Genomic DNA, 15,686 nt, shown 5'->3' on the forward strand with positions numbered 1-15,686 from the left:
TAAGGCTTTACTTTAGTTTACGTTGTGCTTTTTATCAAGCCAGCAGTAACTCCAGTATTAAACATTTTAATGTAGGAAATGCACCAACATACTTCAGAAAAAAGGGATAGATGGAAAACAATGCAGAAGTTGATTGAAGCAATGTGCTTGCTAGCAGAAGAATCACAAAGATCATCTCAACAACATCTGGGAACAAAAACTACGAAACTTTGGAATTGTTTTTCCAGATTTTCCTCTGTCCGTTACCCATTTTACCCTTTCTGCTGTGTGTAGCCAGGACTTTATAAGTGGGTTAGAGTTTTGTTTATGATATGCTGACAGTTTATAACCGTTTAGTTGTAGCTAGCATTTAATTACTCTGAGTAGCGATTGTTTTTCAGATGTGGAGAAGCTGGTGTTGGACTGGGGTGGGTAAATTACCCTCTTCCCTGTGAATGAGCACTGTTTGTCAAAAACTGTAATGTTATTTCATGTGAACACAATTGTAGAAGGTGAATTTGATGGACCATGTCTTTTTACTTAACTGCAATTCACGTGTTCCTATTGAGTAGATGAATTCACCCACTGAGTACATTGCTTCTGCAACTTTTTCTTTAAAATATAGAAATGGGCAAAAACATTCCCAAAAGCAATTGAATGAAATGTTTTTTTCGTAGAATCCCTACAGTGTGAAAACAGGCCCTTTGGCCCAACAAGACCACACAGACCCTCAGAGCATCGCACCAGACCCATTTTTCCCCCACTGTAACCCACCTAATCTTGACATCCCTTAACACTGGGCAGTTTAGCAATACCAATCCACCTAAACCCACGCAGACATGGAAAATGTGCAAACTTGACACAGTTGCCCAAGGTTGGAATTGAACCTGGGTCCTTGGTGTTGTGAGGCAACAGTGCTAACCACTGAGCCATGGATTTTTCTGTGTGGATTACTGAAATCTTAACATCGAAGATGTGATTTGGAAGAAGTGACCTCTGACAATGTAATAAAATGATATTTGTTCACATTTAGGTTTACCCTACTGCTCTTCAGTTTAAGACAGGGTATTTAAGGTTAAAGAATGCAGCTACATGAACTCTTCTCATGCAGCTTTTACAAGCGCACTTTGGACAGGCTTCAAAACTACCAGAAATTTAAGTCCTTGTTGAAAAGTGTTTGGCAAGCATTGAGCAAAGATTAACATCAATGATTATTCCAGCTGCTATCCTTCCCACGTACTTCTTCATCCTCCTATTGGGTCTGGATGTCAAGAAGGAGTATAGTTGTCATTGAAGTACCCACTAATTATGTTTGTATTCTTCTTAAACTCATTCAACTGTCATTTACTGATTATTGAGGTTGAGGAATAACTATGACCCTGACAAGTTCAACCTGCATTGTCAGTAGTCTTGCTTCACGTAACAGTATGCAGTTGGTGGCACCATGAGCCTGATAAATGTTAGGCTGTATGTGATACTGAATATCTTATCTTTGGAAAGACCACCTAGAGCTTTGCACATTAGCAAACCTAGCAAACTTAATTAAATCAAAATGCTGTGGATGCAGGAATTATGAAACAAATTCAGAAGCAATTCAGGTCTGCCAGCATTTGTGGAGGGAGACAACTCAATATTGTAGTTATATTACACTCCAACAGCTGACCACCTTTTGTCAGCTGCTCACATTTTGCACATTGAATGTTTTATGGATGTTTGGTGCTGTGATATGTAATGGATTGATGGGGAAAGTAGTATCATAGTGGTCACATGTCACTAAACCAGTAATCCAGAGGGTCAGACCAATCCTCTGGAGACATGGATGTTGGTAGGGTATAAATTCAGTAAATAAATCTGGAATTGAAAGTTTAGTGGTGACCATGCAACAACTGAAACCGTAAAAACGGACCAAGCAGCATCAGAGGAGCAGGAAACCTGACGTTTCGGGTCTACACCTTTCTTCAGAAATTAAGAATTGAGAATTCAGCAATATGGTGGACTCTTTAATTTCTAATTTCCTCTGCAATGGCCCAGCAGGGTGCATTGTTGTGCCACATGTGAATGCAAGATGAATATCAAGTTCAAGGAAGGTTTACATTTGGGCACTTTAACTACTCCACTGATCATGAGGAATAAAAGATTTAAAGCAACAAAGATTTCATCGTGGCAGCGAATAAGTAACAAATATAGTTAACTGGAGCCAACCTGCTTGATTTTGTAGGAATCTTTGTACAATCCTCCCATTTTACAGAAAACTACATGGAATGGAATTTTTCAACAATTGTCCCTGTGCCAGTTCTCTAAAAGAGCACTGAACTTGTTTCCAATTCCCTGACCTTTATTTGTCAAAGATTTTTTAGAACTTCTTTTCCAATATTTAACAGGCCCCTTTCTGAGGAAAAGCTATTTTTGGTTAAACTTCTGTGCATGTTTCTGGGAAGTCATTGCTCATCCAACTCCTCCACACTTCTTTGGTAAATTTCTTCTAAACTCTCATTTCATTCTTTTGGCAATATATGTTTAGTTTTACTAATACCAACCATTGAATTTGTTTTCCCCCTTTTACTTTAACAAAGCATCTTCTTTTTAAATGCCCCTCAAATTTCCACGTGCTCTATTTCAATGGAAGCATCTGATTATGGGTTTAGCAATGCATCCTTTCTGTTGTACACTCTGTATTGTAGCACAAGAATTCACGGGGGTTTTCAACTAGTATTTCCAGTTTGAAGGATTGTTTCATTTAAGTCCCAAAATCTATTTGATCCTATGCTGCTTTTTAATGTTTTCCCATGTTCTGTCTGTTTTGTCTCATTTCTCCCCTTCGCAAAAGACTGAACAAATTTCATTCAACGTCCGAGATAATAAAGCGTGGAACTGGATGAACACAGCAGGCCAAGCAGCATTTTATGAGCACAAAAGCTGACGTTTCGGGCCTAGACCCTTCATCAGAAAAAGGGGGCTCCTAAGATGCTGCTTGGCCCGCTGTGTTCCTCCAGCTCCACACCTTGTTATCTTGGATTCTGCAGCATCTGCAGTTCCCATTGTCTCTCATTCAACATCCATCTGCCTGTTGTATTAGTTTGTCGATCCTTCTGAATTTATTCATAGCCATCTGTCCAATTAAATATTTGCTGAAGGAAATTAAGTGTTTACTTGCAATATGCATGGATGTGGGGAGGAGCAATTGTTCTAATACTTTTTGCTGAAGAAGAACACGGTTACATTCATGTAGTTTTTAAAAATCGCTAATCACAACTGTTGTCCTTCAAGGAACTTCATGCAAGTTAGTCTGATATCATTCACGTTCCTAAATTATACTTGGCTGCATTTTAATTTGTCTGTGCTTTCCAGGTTGTTCATTTTAACTTGTATTACATCTTATTAAAACATACGTTCTCCTTTTATGGCTGATTTCTAAATTTTATGCTGGTTTGAATAATGTTAAATTGGTCAAATTCCAACCTTTTGAATATATAGCTCACAGCCAGGGACACTGCTGTTCCCCCTCTGACTTGACTTTGCACTCTTGCGTTCATGATTTCAGGACCCAGGTGCCTTTTCCACTGAATTTTGTTTCCTCTCAGGTTTGGCTTTTGTATCTACCATTTGCTTAATTGCTGCAACTTCTCTTTCAGTCTTCAATCCCTTTCTTACTGCATCCCATTCTGAAGGACTGAAGCAAAATACTCATTTGGTATTTATGCTGTTCCTTCATATAATTTGCTTTTACATTGTTAATTGAGACTGTTGTTTGCTCATTTACAAAATGCTTTGCTTTCTCCCTTTATCCCATCAGCTTTTCTACATATCATTTTGTTCTGTTCTGATCTGTTTCTTCTTTATATTTTCTGAGTATCATTTAGTTTTCTTCTGCCCTGAGAGCTGTCAATTTATTGTATAACACTTAACCTAAGTATCGTATCAATTTATTCCACTCTTCATCTATGAAATACCAGCTTAATTAACTTTATCTACCTGAATATTTTAAAACCAAGAATTTTCAGCACTCTGTCATGATGTAGGATAAGCCACACATGATCACGGTACTTATTACACCCGACTCCCCAGTTGTAGTTTTTACTTCCTGCTCATCAATTTTATTCACCATTTATTTTAAGCTTCATATGTAAAAGAAACTCAAACCTATATCTATTTTCTTGCAGGGAATGAATATTGTCTGAGAATTAAGTCTTTCATATCTTCTCAGGTTATGAGCTCCTCTACCAGCCTGAGGTGGTTCGACTCTATCTGTCCTTGCTCACAGAAAGCCGAAATTACAACACATTGGAGGCAGCAGCAGGTGCTCTACAGAACCTGAGTGCTGGGCAGTGGACGGTGAGTGCAGTAATAAATAATAAGGCTATAATTATTATTTAATTTTGAATGGAATTTCCCTATTAATGATAACACACTCTACTTCACGCTGCCTCAAATGATTACTTGTTCTGTAGAAGCATCAAATTTGCATCAGTATTTTACTTGATGACGAGGATTTTCCAGTAGAAATTTCTGACTAGTCACAACAGTAGTTATGGGCATACTGTTTGTCAACATGCACAGACTTTAGTTTTAAAAAATTAAATGCCTTTCCATATATTTCTCAGGATAGGAATATTTGACAACACCTTCAAAGCATGTGACTTCTAACACCTAGAAAGACTAGGACAGCAGGTACATGGGCACACCACCACTGCAAAACTCCCTCTAAGCCATTCTAACTTGGAATTATATCATATTTCTTCACTGTCACTGGGTCAATATCTTGGAACTTTTTTCCCTAAAATCACTGTGGGTGTCCGAACAGGCCAAAGACTACTGCAGCAGTCCCAGATGGCAGCTCCACATCATTTTCAAGTATTCAAAGAACAAACAAAGAACAAAGAAAATTACAGCACAGGAACAGGCCCTTCGGCCCTCCAAGCCTGCGCTGATCAAGATCCTCTGTCTAACCTGTCATCTATTTTCTAAGGGTCTGTGTCTGTTTGCTCCCCGCCCATCCATGTACCTGTCCAGATAAATCTTAAAAGATGCTAACGTGTCTGCGTCTACCACTTCCGCTGGCAATGCGTTCCAGGCACCCACCGCCCTCTGCGTAAAGAACGTTCCACACATATCTCCCCTAAACTTTCCTCTTCTCACTTTGAATTCATGACCCCTAGTAATTGAGTCCCCCACTCTGGGGTAAAAGCTTCTTGCTATCCACCCTGTCTACACCCCTCATGATTTTGTAGACTCCATCAGGTCCCCCCTCAATCTCTGTCTTTCTAATGAAAATAATCCTAATCTACTCAACCTCTCTTCATAGCTAGCACCCTCCATGCCAGGCAACATCCTGGTGAACCACCTCTGCACCCCCTCCAAAGCATCCACATCCTTTTGGTAATGTGGCGACCAGAACTGTACGCAGCACTCTAAATGTGGCCAAACCAAAGTCTAATATAACTGTAACATGACCTGCCAAGTCTTGTACTCTATGCCCTGTCCGATGAAGGAAAGCATGCCGTATGCCGCCTTGACCACCCTCTTGACCTGCGTTTCCACCTTCAGGGAACAATGGACCTGAACACCCAGATCTCTCTGTCCATCAATTTTCCCCAGGACTTTTCCATTTACTGTATAGTTTGCCATTGAATTTGATCGTCCAAAATGCATCACCTCGCATTTGCCCGGATTGAACTCCATCTGCCATTTATCTGCCCAACTCTCCAGTCTATCTATATTCTGCTGTAATCTCTGACAGTTCCCTTCACTATCTGCTACTCCACCAATCTTCGTGTCACCTGCAAACTTGCTGATCAGACCACCTACACCTACCTCCAAATCATTTACGTATGTCACAAACAACAGTGGTCCCAGCACAGATCTCTGTGGAACACCACTGGTCACAGGTCTCCAATTTGAGAAACTCACTTCTGCTACTACTCTCTGTCTCCTGTTGCCTAGCCAGTTTTTTATGCATCTAGCTAGCACATCCTGGACCCCGTGTGACTTCACTTTATCCATCAGCCTGCCATGGGGAACCTTAGCAAATGCCTTACTGAAGTCCATGTATATGACATCTACAGCCTTTCCCTCATCAAACAACTTTGTCACGTCCTCAAAGAATTCTATTAAGTTGGTAAGACATGACCTTCCCTGCGTAAAACCATGTTGCCTATCACTGATAAGCCCATTTTCTTCCAAATGGGAATAGATCCTATCCCTCAGTATCTTCTCCAGTAGCTTCCCAATCACTGATGTCAGAAGATGATGCCAAAATACTCGCCTAACCAACAACATGCACATCCCATGAAGAATTTTAAAACAACTTAAACATATGAACTTGGAGTAGGACTAGACATAATGGTAATGGCAGTGGATGAGCAATGCAGTGCCCTGGGTAAATGTTCTCTGGCTGAGAGTTCAAGCCCCACAATGGCAGATGGTGAAACTTGACTTCAAGAGAAATCTGGAATACAAAGGTAGCCCTTGACATCCATATTGTCTCAGTTTCAAAAACCCCGCTGGTTCACTAATCTCCTTTTGAGGAAGGAGATCTACTGTCTTTACCTGATCTGGTCTATGAATGACTACAGACTCGCAGCAAATTGGTAGACTTTTAAATGCTCTCTATGCAATTACTGATGGGTAATAAACATCAGGTTAGCTAGTGGCGCCCACAACCCATGAACGTATGTGGCCTGCTCTACTGTTCAATTTCATCATGGCTAATCTGATTATGATCTCAACCCTGGCGCTCTCTTGGTTGCCTTGTTAGTTAAGAATATATCTACTTCTGTCATAAAAATGTTCAATGAGCCTGACTACCGGCTCTGTTATGAAATGACTTCCAAGCACACTCAACCATCTTGAAAAAAACTGATCTGTTTTTCAGTCTGAGTTGGGCAATCCCTTGTTTTAAACTGGGTCCCTTCATTTTAGTCTCCTAAGAGTGGCTTCTTTTAGCATCTATCCTGTCAATTTCTGTCCAGATCTTGTATGTCTGAAATAGCTCAAATTCACCTAAATGCAGAACAAATATAATGAAAAGAATCATACTAGCAGGTCTCAAAAGAAATCCATTCCGTTTTATTTGCACATACAATTTGATGGATCTGACATTCTAAGTGGTGACCTGATTTCTGTAATGTCTGACACAGTTAGTGCTCAAATCAGTGTCATGGGGACACCATGGAGAAAAACTGCCCAACTCTTGTTTTTTAAAAAAAGTAAAACAACAAACTAACTGAACTTATCTAAACCTGTGCAATGAAGTAACAGCATTCAGAAGTTTAGTTTCTTACGTCATATTATGTGGCTTGTTACTGTTTGTCATCTAACATATCATTAAAAGAACCTGCCTTTTGAGATCTACAGTGCCTTGGTTATTAAATGTGCCATCCAATTTGCTACTGCACTGTCAAAAATGAAACTGGTTCCAAACTTGGTCCATTGAATTTAGCTAGAGTAGTGGTAGGTGACTAACATTTGGTTTTGGGGCTGATGGATTACCTGTCAGTGTTGCTTCTCAGTGATGACAAAATCAAAATTAGACTCAACTCTGACACCCCACAGGATCAAGGGGTTTTGAGATGAGCGCTGTTAGCCTTCAGGGAAAGTAAATAGCTGAAAGTGAGAGTTGGGAAAAGAAGGATACCATTGGCAAATGCATTGCACCCCAAAATAACTTCTTATCGTTAAGAAAGGAGGATGTAATAACACAATAATGAAGAAAACTTTGAGATCTTTGCATGTGGTAAACATCCATTATTTCTAACCAAAATCAAAATAATGGTCACAATGTATCTGGGAATCTGTACAGGCTAACAGTGGCTAATGTCTGAAACAATGTTGATCAAGAACTGGATAATCTCCAACGGACTGAAGTCTGCCTTTAAACCTTAAATTTGGCCCAACCATGATGACCGCTACAATCAGAACATCGATCTCCTCCAGAAGCATTTCTTGCTGCGACTTTTGAAATACACACTCGCTGCATTGCACTGGCATCTCCAAATACTGCAATCAAGCCTACCCCAGCTCAGAGCCTCCCTCTCCCAGACCTGCAACGGACCTCTCCTACTTTTTATCCTTCGTAAGATCCCCAGCCTAAACTCTCAATTTTACTCGGCTTTATTAGGCTATAAAAACCTAAAGTACTTTAAATTCACTAGTGCTTGCCACCAAACCCAGAACCTTCCCCACCATTTGCCCGCCGCCATTAGCCATGTGGCCACCTTCGGAGCACCAATGGTTTACACAGATGACGTCACATCCGCTGTCACCCGGTACACCACTTCCGGTACAACGGACACCATCATCCCTGCTGCTGATGCCGCCGACACTGACATCAAGAACGCCACTTCCACCAACATGCTCAATTTCGGGCCCACGCTGCCCCGCCCACCACTTACACAGCCAGCATCTCAATATAAAACAATATTACAGAGCCCTGCGGAGTCGTCTTCATCCCCCTAGACCTCCACCTTACTGAGGACCAACGGACAGTCCTCAGTAAGGGTCTCACCTTTGTCCCCCTCCACCTCCGTGCTTATTTCTTTAATCGTGAAACTAACCTTCCCTCTACTGACCCCTTCTCAGCCTCCAATCACCCCCTCCTCCTGGACACCCACCCCAAGGCTTCCTACCCTCCCTCAACCTCTTCATCTCTAACGGTCATCGAGACATCGATTGCCTCAACCTCTCCACCCCTCTCACCCACTCTAACCTCTTCCCTGCAGAACGCGCACCCCTCTGCTGCAATCCCAACCTCATCACTAAATCCGCGGACAAGGGAGGTACAGTTGTAGTGTGGCGCACTGACCTCTACATTATTGAGGCCAGATGCCAACTCTCCAACACCACCACCTACCATCCCCTGGATCATGTCCCCACCCCCCACCCCCAAGCACCAAACCGTTATCTCCCAAACCATCCACAACCTCATCACCTCAGGTGACCTCCCACCCACAGCCTCTAACCTCATCGTTCCCCAACCCAGCACCGCCCTCTTCTATCTCCTTCCCAAAATCCACAAACCTGACTGCCCCGGTCGACCCGTTGTCTCCACCTGCTCCTGCCCCACCAAACTTATCTCCACCTGTCTGGATTCCATTTTCTCCCCCTTGGTCCAGGAACTCCCTGCCTACGTCCATGACACCACCCACACTCTCCACCTCCTCCAGAACTTCCAATTCCCTGGTCCCCAACGCCTCATTTTCACTCTGGACATCTGGACCCTATACATTTGTGTTCCCCATGCCAATGACCTAAAGGCTGTCCGCTTCTTCCTGGCCCACAGACCCGACCAGTCCCCCTCCTCCAACACCCTCATCTGCCTAGCCGAACTTGTCCTCACCCTCAACAACTTATCCTTTAATTTTTCCCTCTTCCTACTGACAAAGGAGGTGGACATGGGGACTTGCATGGGCCCAAGCTATGCCTGCCTCTTTGTAGGGTATGTGGGACAATCCATCTTCCAAAGCTACACTGGCCCTATCCCCATCTGTTCTTCCATTACATCAATGACTGTTTCGGCGCTGCTTCGTGTTACCACGAGGAGCTTGAACGGTTCACCACTTCACTACCACCTTCCACCCCAACCTGAAGTTTACCTGGACCATCTCTGACTCCTCTCTCTCCTTCCTGGACTCCTCTGTCTCCATCTCTGGCATTCACCCGGAAACCGATATCCATTTTAAGCCTACCAACTCTCACAACTACCTGGAATATTTCTCCTCTCACTGACCTTCCTGTAAAAATTTTATCCCCTATTCCCAATTCCTTTGCCTTCACCACATTTGATCCCGAGATGAGGCATTCCACTCTCGAACATCCCAGATGTCCTTTTTTCTTTCAAAAACCACAATTTCCCTTCTACAGTGATCAAAAATGCCCTCGACCGTGTCTCCCGCATTTCCTGCAACTCATCCCTCACATTCCCTATTCGCAATAATAACCAAAACAGAATCCCCCTCCTCTTCGTGTACCACCCGACCAACCTCCAAATCCAATGCATCATCCTCTGACATTTCCACCATCTGCAATCCGACCCTAACACCAAAGACATTTTTCCCTCCCCACCCTTGTGTGCTTTCCAGAGGGACCACTCTCTGTGACTTCCTTGTCCGCTCCACACTCCCCTCGAGCCCCGCCACCCCCGGCACTTTTCCCTGCAACCGAAGCAAGTGTTACATGTGCCCCTAAACCTCACCCCGGCCCTAAGAAGACTTCTCACATCAAATAAATGTTCACCTTCATGTCGTCAATGTTATATGCTGTATCCGCTGTTCCCGTTGTGGCCTCCTCTACATCGGGGAAACCAAGCAGAGGCTTGGGGACCACTTTGCAAAACACGCATGCTCTGTTTGCAACAAACAACTACACCTCCCAGTTGTGAACCATTTCAACCCCCCCCCGCCCACTCCTCGGACAACATGTCCATCCTGGGCCTCCTGCATTGCCACAATGACACCACCCGAAAGATGCAGGAACAGCGTCTCGTTTTGCTTGGGAACCCTGCAGCCCAAGGGTATCAATGTAGACTTCACAAGCTTCAAAATCTCCCCTCCCCCGACCACATGCCAAAACCAGGCCAGCTTGTCCCTGCCTCCCTAACCATTCCTCCCACCTCAAGCCCCACCTCCATCCCCTACCCACTAACCTCATCCCGCGCCCCCACCCCACACCGACCTGTCCGTCCTCTCTGGACTGACCTATCCACCCCCCCCCCCCCCCCCCCCCCCCAAACTCTCCACTTACGTTCACTTTCACTGGCTCTAACCCTGCCTCTTTGACCTGTCTGTCTCCTCTTACTCGATCTTCTCCTTTTATCCATTTTCTATCCGCATCCCCTGTCTCTCTCTTTATTTCAGAATCCCCTTCCCCCTCCCCCATTTCTGAAGAAGGCTCCTGATCTGAAACGTCAAGCTTTCCTGCTCTTCTGATGCTGCTTGGCCTGCTGTGTTCATCCAGCCTCACACCGTGTTATCTTTGATCAAGAAGGCTTTCTTTTAGATAAGAAGTGAAGAATAGCCCTTGTCCCCACTTCCCTAATCTGTTTTTCCTCTCATCTATCCCCTCCTCCCACCTCAAGCCGCACCTCCATTTCCTACCTTCTAACCTCATCCCACCTTGACCTGTCTATCCTCCCCGGACTGACCTACCCCCTCCCTACCTCCCCACCTTCACTCACCTCTACAGGCTCCATCCCTGCCCCTTTAACTTGTCTGTCTCCTCTCCACCTATCCTGTCTCCTCCTCCTATCCAACTTTGATCCGCCTCACCTTCTCTTCCTATTTATTTCAGAACTCTCTCCCCATCCCCCTTTTCTGATGAAGGGTCTAGGCCTGAAACGTCAGCTTTTGTGCTCCTGAGATGCTGCTTGGCCTGCTGTGTTCATCCAGCTTCACACTTTGTTATCTTGCTTTTGTTACACAGCTGTTCGGCCCATTCTGGAGTTGTTTGCATGCTTGCGTGCTTTAAGAAGCAGTCACTCGTCAGAGCTTTTGTGGGTTTGTCGGGGATTGGTGGGCCCAGCCATAACCATTGGAAGACAAGTTGATTTGTGTAGTTACTGTTTCAGAAGTAATTTTTAGTCCTAGGCAATTTAAGTGGTCATTCTATTGATTTGAAATCAAAATGTGATTTATCATGGAGTGCTAAGAAATATAACTTAAACATGTGTGCAAATGTGGAAACCTTGAGTTCAGGTTTTCTTTCTGCCATACTGACAATTACTGAACAATTTGAGTTGTGCTGATTAAATTTCCACTTGAGTCAATTGTTTCAGAAAATTGAGTTTTATGGCGCTTTGAATGTTTGTTTTTAAAAAAACACATGAGGTCAGCAATGTCGGGAAAGCTCAGCGAAAGTGATGGGTAAATAAATCTGATGTTGGAGTTATTGATAAGGTGCGAAATTAATGTACACTGTTGAAGCAGGTGCTGCTGGGGGAGGAATCTAGTATTTTTAATAGCTTTGTTTTTAAGGTTTCCATTTTTAAAATGGTAAGTGACAGTTTGGTCTTCAATTCTGAACCGATTCTTGGTGAATTCCTCATTTCTGGGCAGAGATTTTATAACAATTTCTTGCTGATCTTTGAGTTTTCACAGTCAGTAAATAATCGATAATAATAGCTATTTAGTTTCATTTTCATACTTTTTACTTAGAGAATTCTTACTTGTCAAGAAAGAATTCAGTTTCTCTAATTTACAAAATTACTTCCTAATTTCTAGGTGAACCTAGCTTGCACTGACTAGTTTGAATTTGGTAATTTTACTTGTTATTGCAGTGGTCCAATTACATTCGTTCAACTGTGCGGAAAGAAAAAGGCCTTCCAATCTTGGTAGAGTTGCTAAGATCAGATTCTGATAAAGTCGTGCGAGCTGTGGCAATCGCATTACGAAATCTTTCCGTGGATGGACGCAATAAGGATCTTATTGGTTAAGTATAGAAGATGAATGTAATATTTGCTGTGAAAATTGTAATCTTGGTTTGAGTTGCCCAATGGCTACTGATATAAAGAAACAATAGTTTCTCACCTAGAGGACACTTTTTGAAATTTGTAGTTTTAAACTGTTATTTGAACTTGGTCTTTGAAACTCAGTTTTGTCCATTTTTTATTTCATCTAATGAATAGACTGAATTGTCATGATGGACTGAAACTCATGGCAGAAGAAAACTGCCATATTATGTCTTCTCCATGGGGGCTATCCATCATTTGATAAGATAATATGATCAGTCGTTTTGGAAAGTTCTTAGTACATTCTGTCACTCCTCCAACTGAGGGGGACAGCTGGAAGAAACCATAGAACCCAGCTGCGATTGAGCTGACAAGTCAGTTGATTGCAGATTTCCGTAAGGTTTCTAATGCCATCAAGGGGAGAGTCTATATTTCTTTGATTTTCTTCAGAACTATGAAGCTGCATAGCTGCATGCTACATGGTGACCAAGTTAGAGTGATCAAAATGTTTTCCCCCACGCCCTTCTCTCATTCTTCCTCAAATAAATCTGAATTTGAGGTTCTTAGTTTGGGGGTTTTAGTAGCTGGAATTCAACTTCTTGACTTTGGTTTTTGGAAGTGGGGGGATTTAGTGAAGATTTTAATTATGAGTACCTGTCTAACACATTCCCTTTTTATTTACTTGAATGAACCACCAGCACTTGAGCAAAAGTAATTCATTTTCTATGGGTTTCACAAATTGTAATGTCTTCAACAAAGCTACTTGGGATCTGTTACATTTCCCTAAAGCGGATTTAGGTTTATTGAAAATAAATTTCACATGAATCTGGTCAGCACACAAAGTTCTGAAGAAAGGGCAACCTGCCAGCTTTAGCATCAGATATCAGACTTCAAGTCACTTTAGGTTTCTGCCTGATAAAGGCCCTTAACTTAAGAGGAGATATCCCTTATCTCAATATGCATTGTTGTATATTTTTCATTACCCACACCAAACTCGTTTTACCCTCCTTGAAGTTTGAATCTGGTTATGCTCGATTTCTTTGACACTTCATGAATCAACTGTGAACCCATTCTACTAAACTTGGAAATGAAGAACTTTTGTACCCTCAAGAGATTATCCTCTGACAATAGAATTTTAATTGAGATCAACTCTAATGTAAATAAGGATACAGTGACAGCAAAGACTTCTCTTAAAAGAGAGGGGCCATCTCCTCTCTCTGACATCATTGATATTCAAGTCAAAGTTCCATAACTTAGTTGTAATCCCCAAGTTGTGGGAAATAAACCTATGCCCGCTGGTTCAGCGTATCATTGGCGTAGGAACAGACTAGAAAGGAGTGGAGACAGGTGAGAAATTTTAGACTTACATGCCTTCAAAAGTATGATCAACACTTTTGAAAATTACTACTTAATATTAAAAGAAAATATTTCCAATACACAGATTCTGAAGGTTTTCAGTTATGTCTATTAAAACGGTACATAGTTAGTAGGAATATTAAGAGTTGAAAGAGAGCAAATTGTAATTGTCTTCAGTTAAATGTATGGATGAATTCGGAAGTTCCTGCTTTGGATAAACTGCAGATTGTGAAATCTGATTTTGTGAACTTAGAACACTTAATAACCCATTTAAGTTCACAGCTGAATTTTCAGGAGTTCAACAAAAAAATTGTGTTGTCAATCTCCACAAAGCCTTTGAAGCTAGAGTTTAAAGGTGATGTGTCAGTAGGAAGACATTAGAGTAACCATGCAGAATAAGGATGCATTTATCACCAGCTGCCAAAGGATACTTGATGATAAATATTTACCTGCAATCAGTTGTTGCCTCAATTTTATTAAAAATGAAAGTCATTCAATTCTGGCTTGTCATGCTGGCAAAATATATTCAGTAAATGGATTTTCATCGTTGTATTTTCTGCCTCCATGTCTCCTGCAGGTAATTATGCTATGCACGATCTGGTAAGTAATCTAACAGGTGGTCAACAAAGACCTGCCAAGAACCTTGAAGAAGACACAATTGTTGCAATACTCAACACTATCCATGAAATTGTTACTGACAGTTCATCAAATGCCAGATCCTTGATTCAAGCACAGGGCATTGAGAAGCTTGTGGCAATCAACAAATCCAGGTAAGCTAAATGAAGTTTATAAATTGGGTGGAACTTGCAAGATGTTTTGAAAAATTGAAGTACAAATAGTCTCTGAATTGTCCTTGTAACTTTTTGGTGTTGAGTTATGTGCTTTACTCACTGCAGTTACTGAACTAAGATTTTATTTTGATGCAAAGGTTCTAAAGGCTACTATATTTTGTGGACTGTGGAATAAACTAGGAGAAGATACTGCTTTAAGTGAAGGAAACTGTGCAATGTTTGCAGTTTAAAAAAAAACAATGACTGGCCCACCTTGTGAGTTCTATATATGATGTTGCCTTATTTGAGAAGTGAGAATTCCTGACAAAATGGCACCGCCTTTCTGCACAGATCTGTTTTTGCCCAGAGAGTGTTTTCAACACCCAGTCTGTGAAGAGAAAGTGTCTGTCTCTCTCTCTCTCTCTCTCTCCCTCTTTGTCCCCACCCCACCCCCCTTCACTCCCACTGGTGAATAAAAGAAAATTTTTGAATTGCTAGCTATTCTCCCTCCTGTTTCTCTAAATTGCCTTCTCTGCAAATCCTCTGTTGGAAGGAGCAAGGGCAAGGACAAATCACCCTCGGAGCCCCCAGAAGGTTGAATCCTCCACTAGTCAATGAGAGACTCTGGATTGGTATATGCACAACCTTGTTTTATGAGCAAAGTTGAAAAGAACAGCAAAGAAAAGCTCATCAGTACCACGAGCAAGTGACCTCTGCACTTGCCACGGCACACACTGTCTGTGCACCTTCACGGAAGAATTAATGACTCCTAATCAAATTTTACGACTCTTAACCAGAAGGAAAAGGATTTCCAGCATTCCACTGCAATCTGATGCTCGGACTGCTTTTCATCCCTACTATACTTTGTATCTAAACTTTATCCTCAAGTGCTAAGTGCTGCTCTTTCTGAGTGAACTGAAGTTTTTGTTTTGGTCTTGCCACATTACCAATGTACTTTAAGACTCTGCTAAGTTTATGTATAATACAATTTGATAATGTTAAGCCATACTAAGTACACCAGTGTGCCAACAAGGTCAAGTCCAAGTATGACGCTTAGAGGAGCACTGTTTATATGACGGGCTGGTCAGCTTGTTTGCAGTAGAGTACTACCAACAGCTTGGGTTCAATTCACACACCGGCTG

General features: G+C 42.1%; 1 protein-coding gene across 23 annotated transcripts in view; it reads left to right on the plus strand.

Moving 5' to 3' along the window:
* arvcfb (ARVCF delta catenin family member b) overlaps positions 1-15,686 on the plus strand; it is a 271,561-nt gene that overhangs the window by 240,401 nt on the left and 15,474 nt on the right. For all 23 annotated transcript variants that reach the window (XM_048556431.2, XM_059654918.1, XM_059654921.1 and 20 more), the window contains 3 exons: positions 4,184-4,311; positions 12,248-12,398; positions 14,352-14,544. In XM_048556431.2, coding sequence (XP_048412388.1) covers positions 4,184-4,311; positions 12,248-12,398; positions 14,352-14,544 — 472 coding nt within the window. The remainder of the gene's footprint in view (positions 1-4,183; positions 4,312-12,247; positions 12,399-14,351; positions 14,545-15,686) is intronic.

This window comes from Stegostoma tigrinum, chromosome 26 (genome assembly GCF_030684315.1).
Source record: "Stegostoma tigrinum isolate sSteTig4 chromosome 26, sSteTig4.hap1, whole genome shotgun sequence".
Classification (NCBI taxonomy): Eukaryota; Metazoa; Chordata; class Chondrichthyes; order Orectolobiformes; family Stegostomatidae; genus Stegostoma; species Stegostoma tigrinum.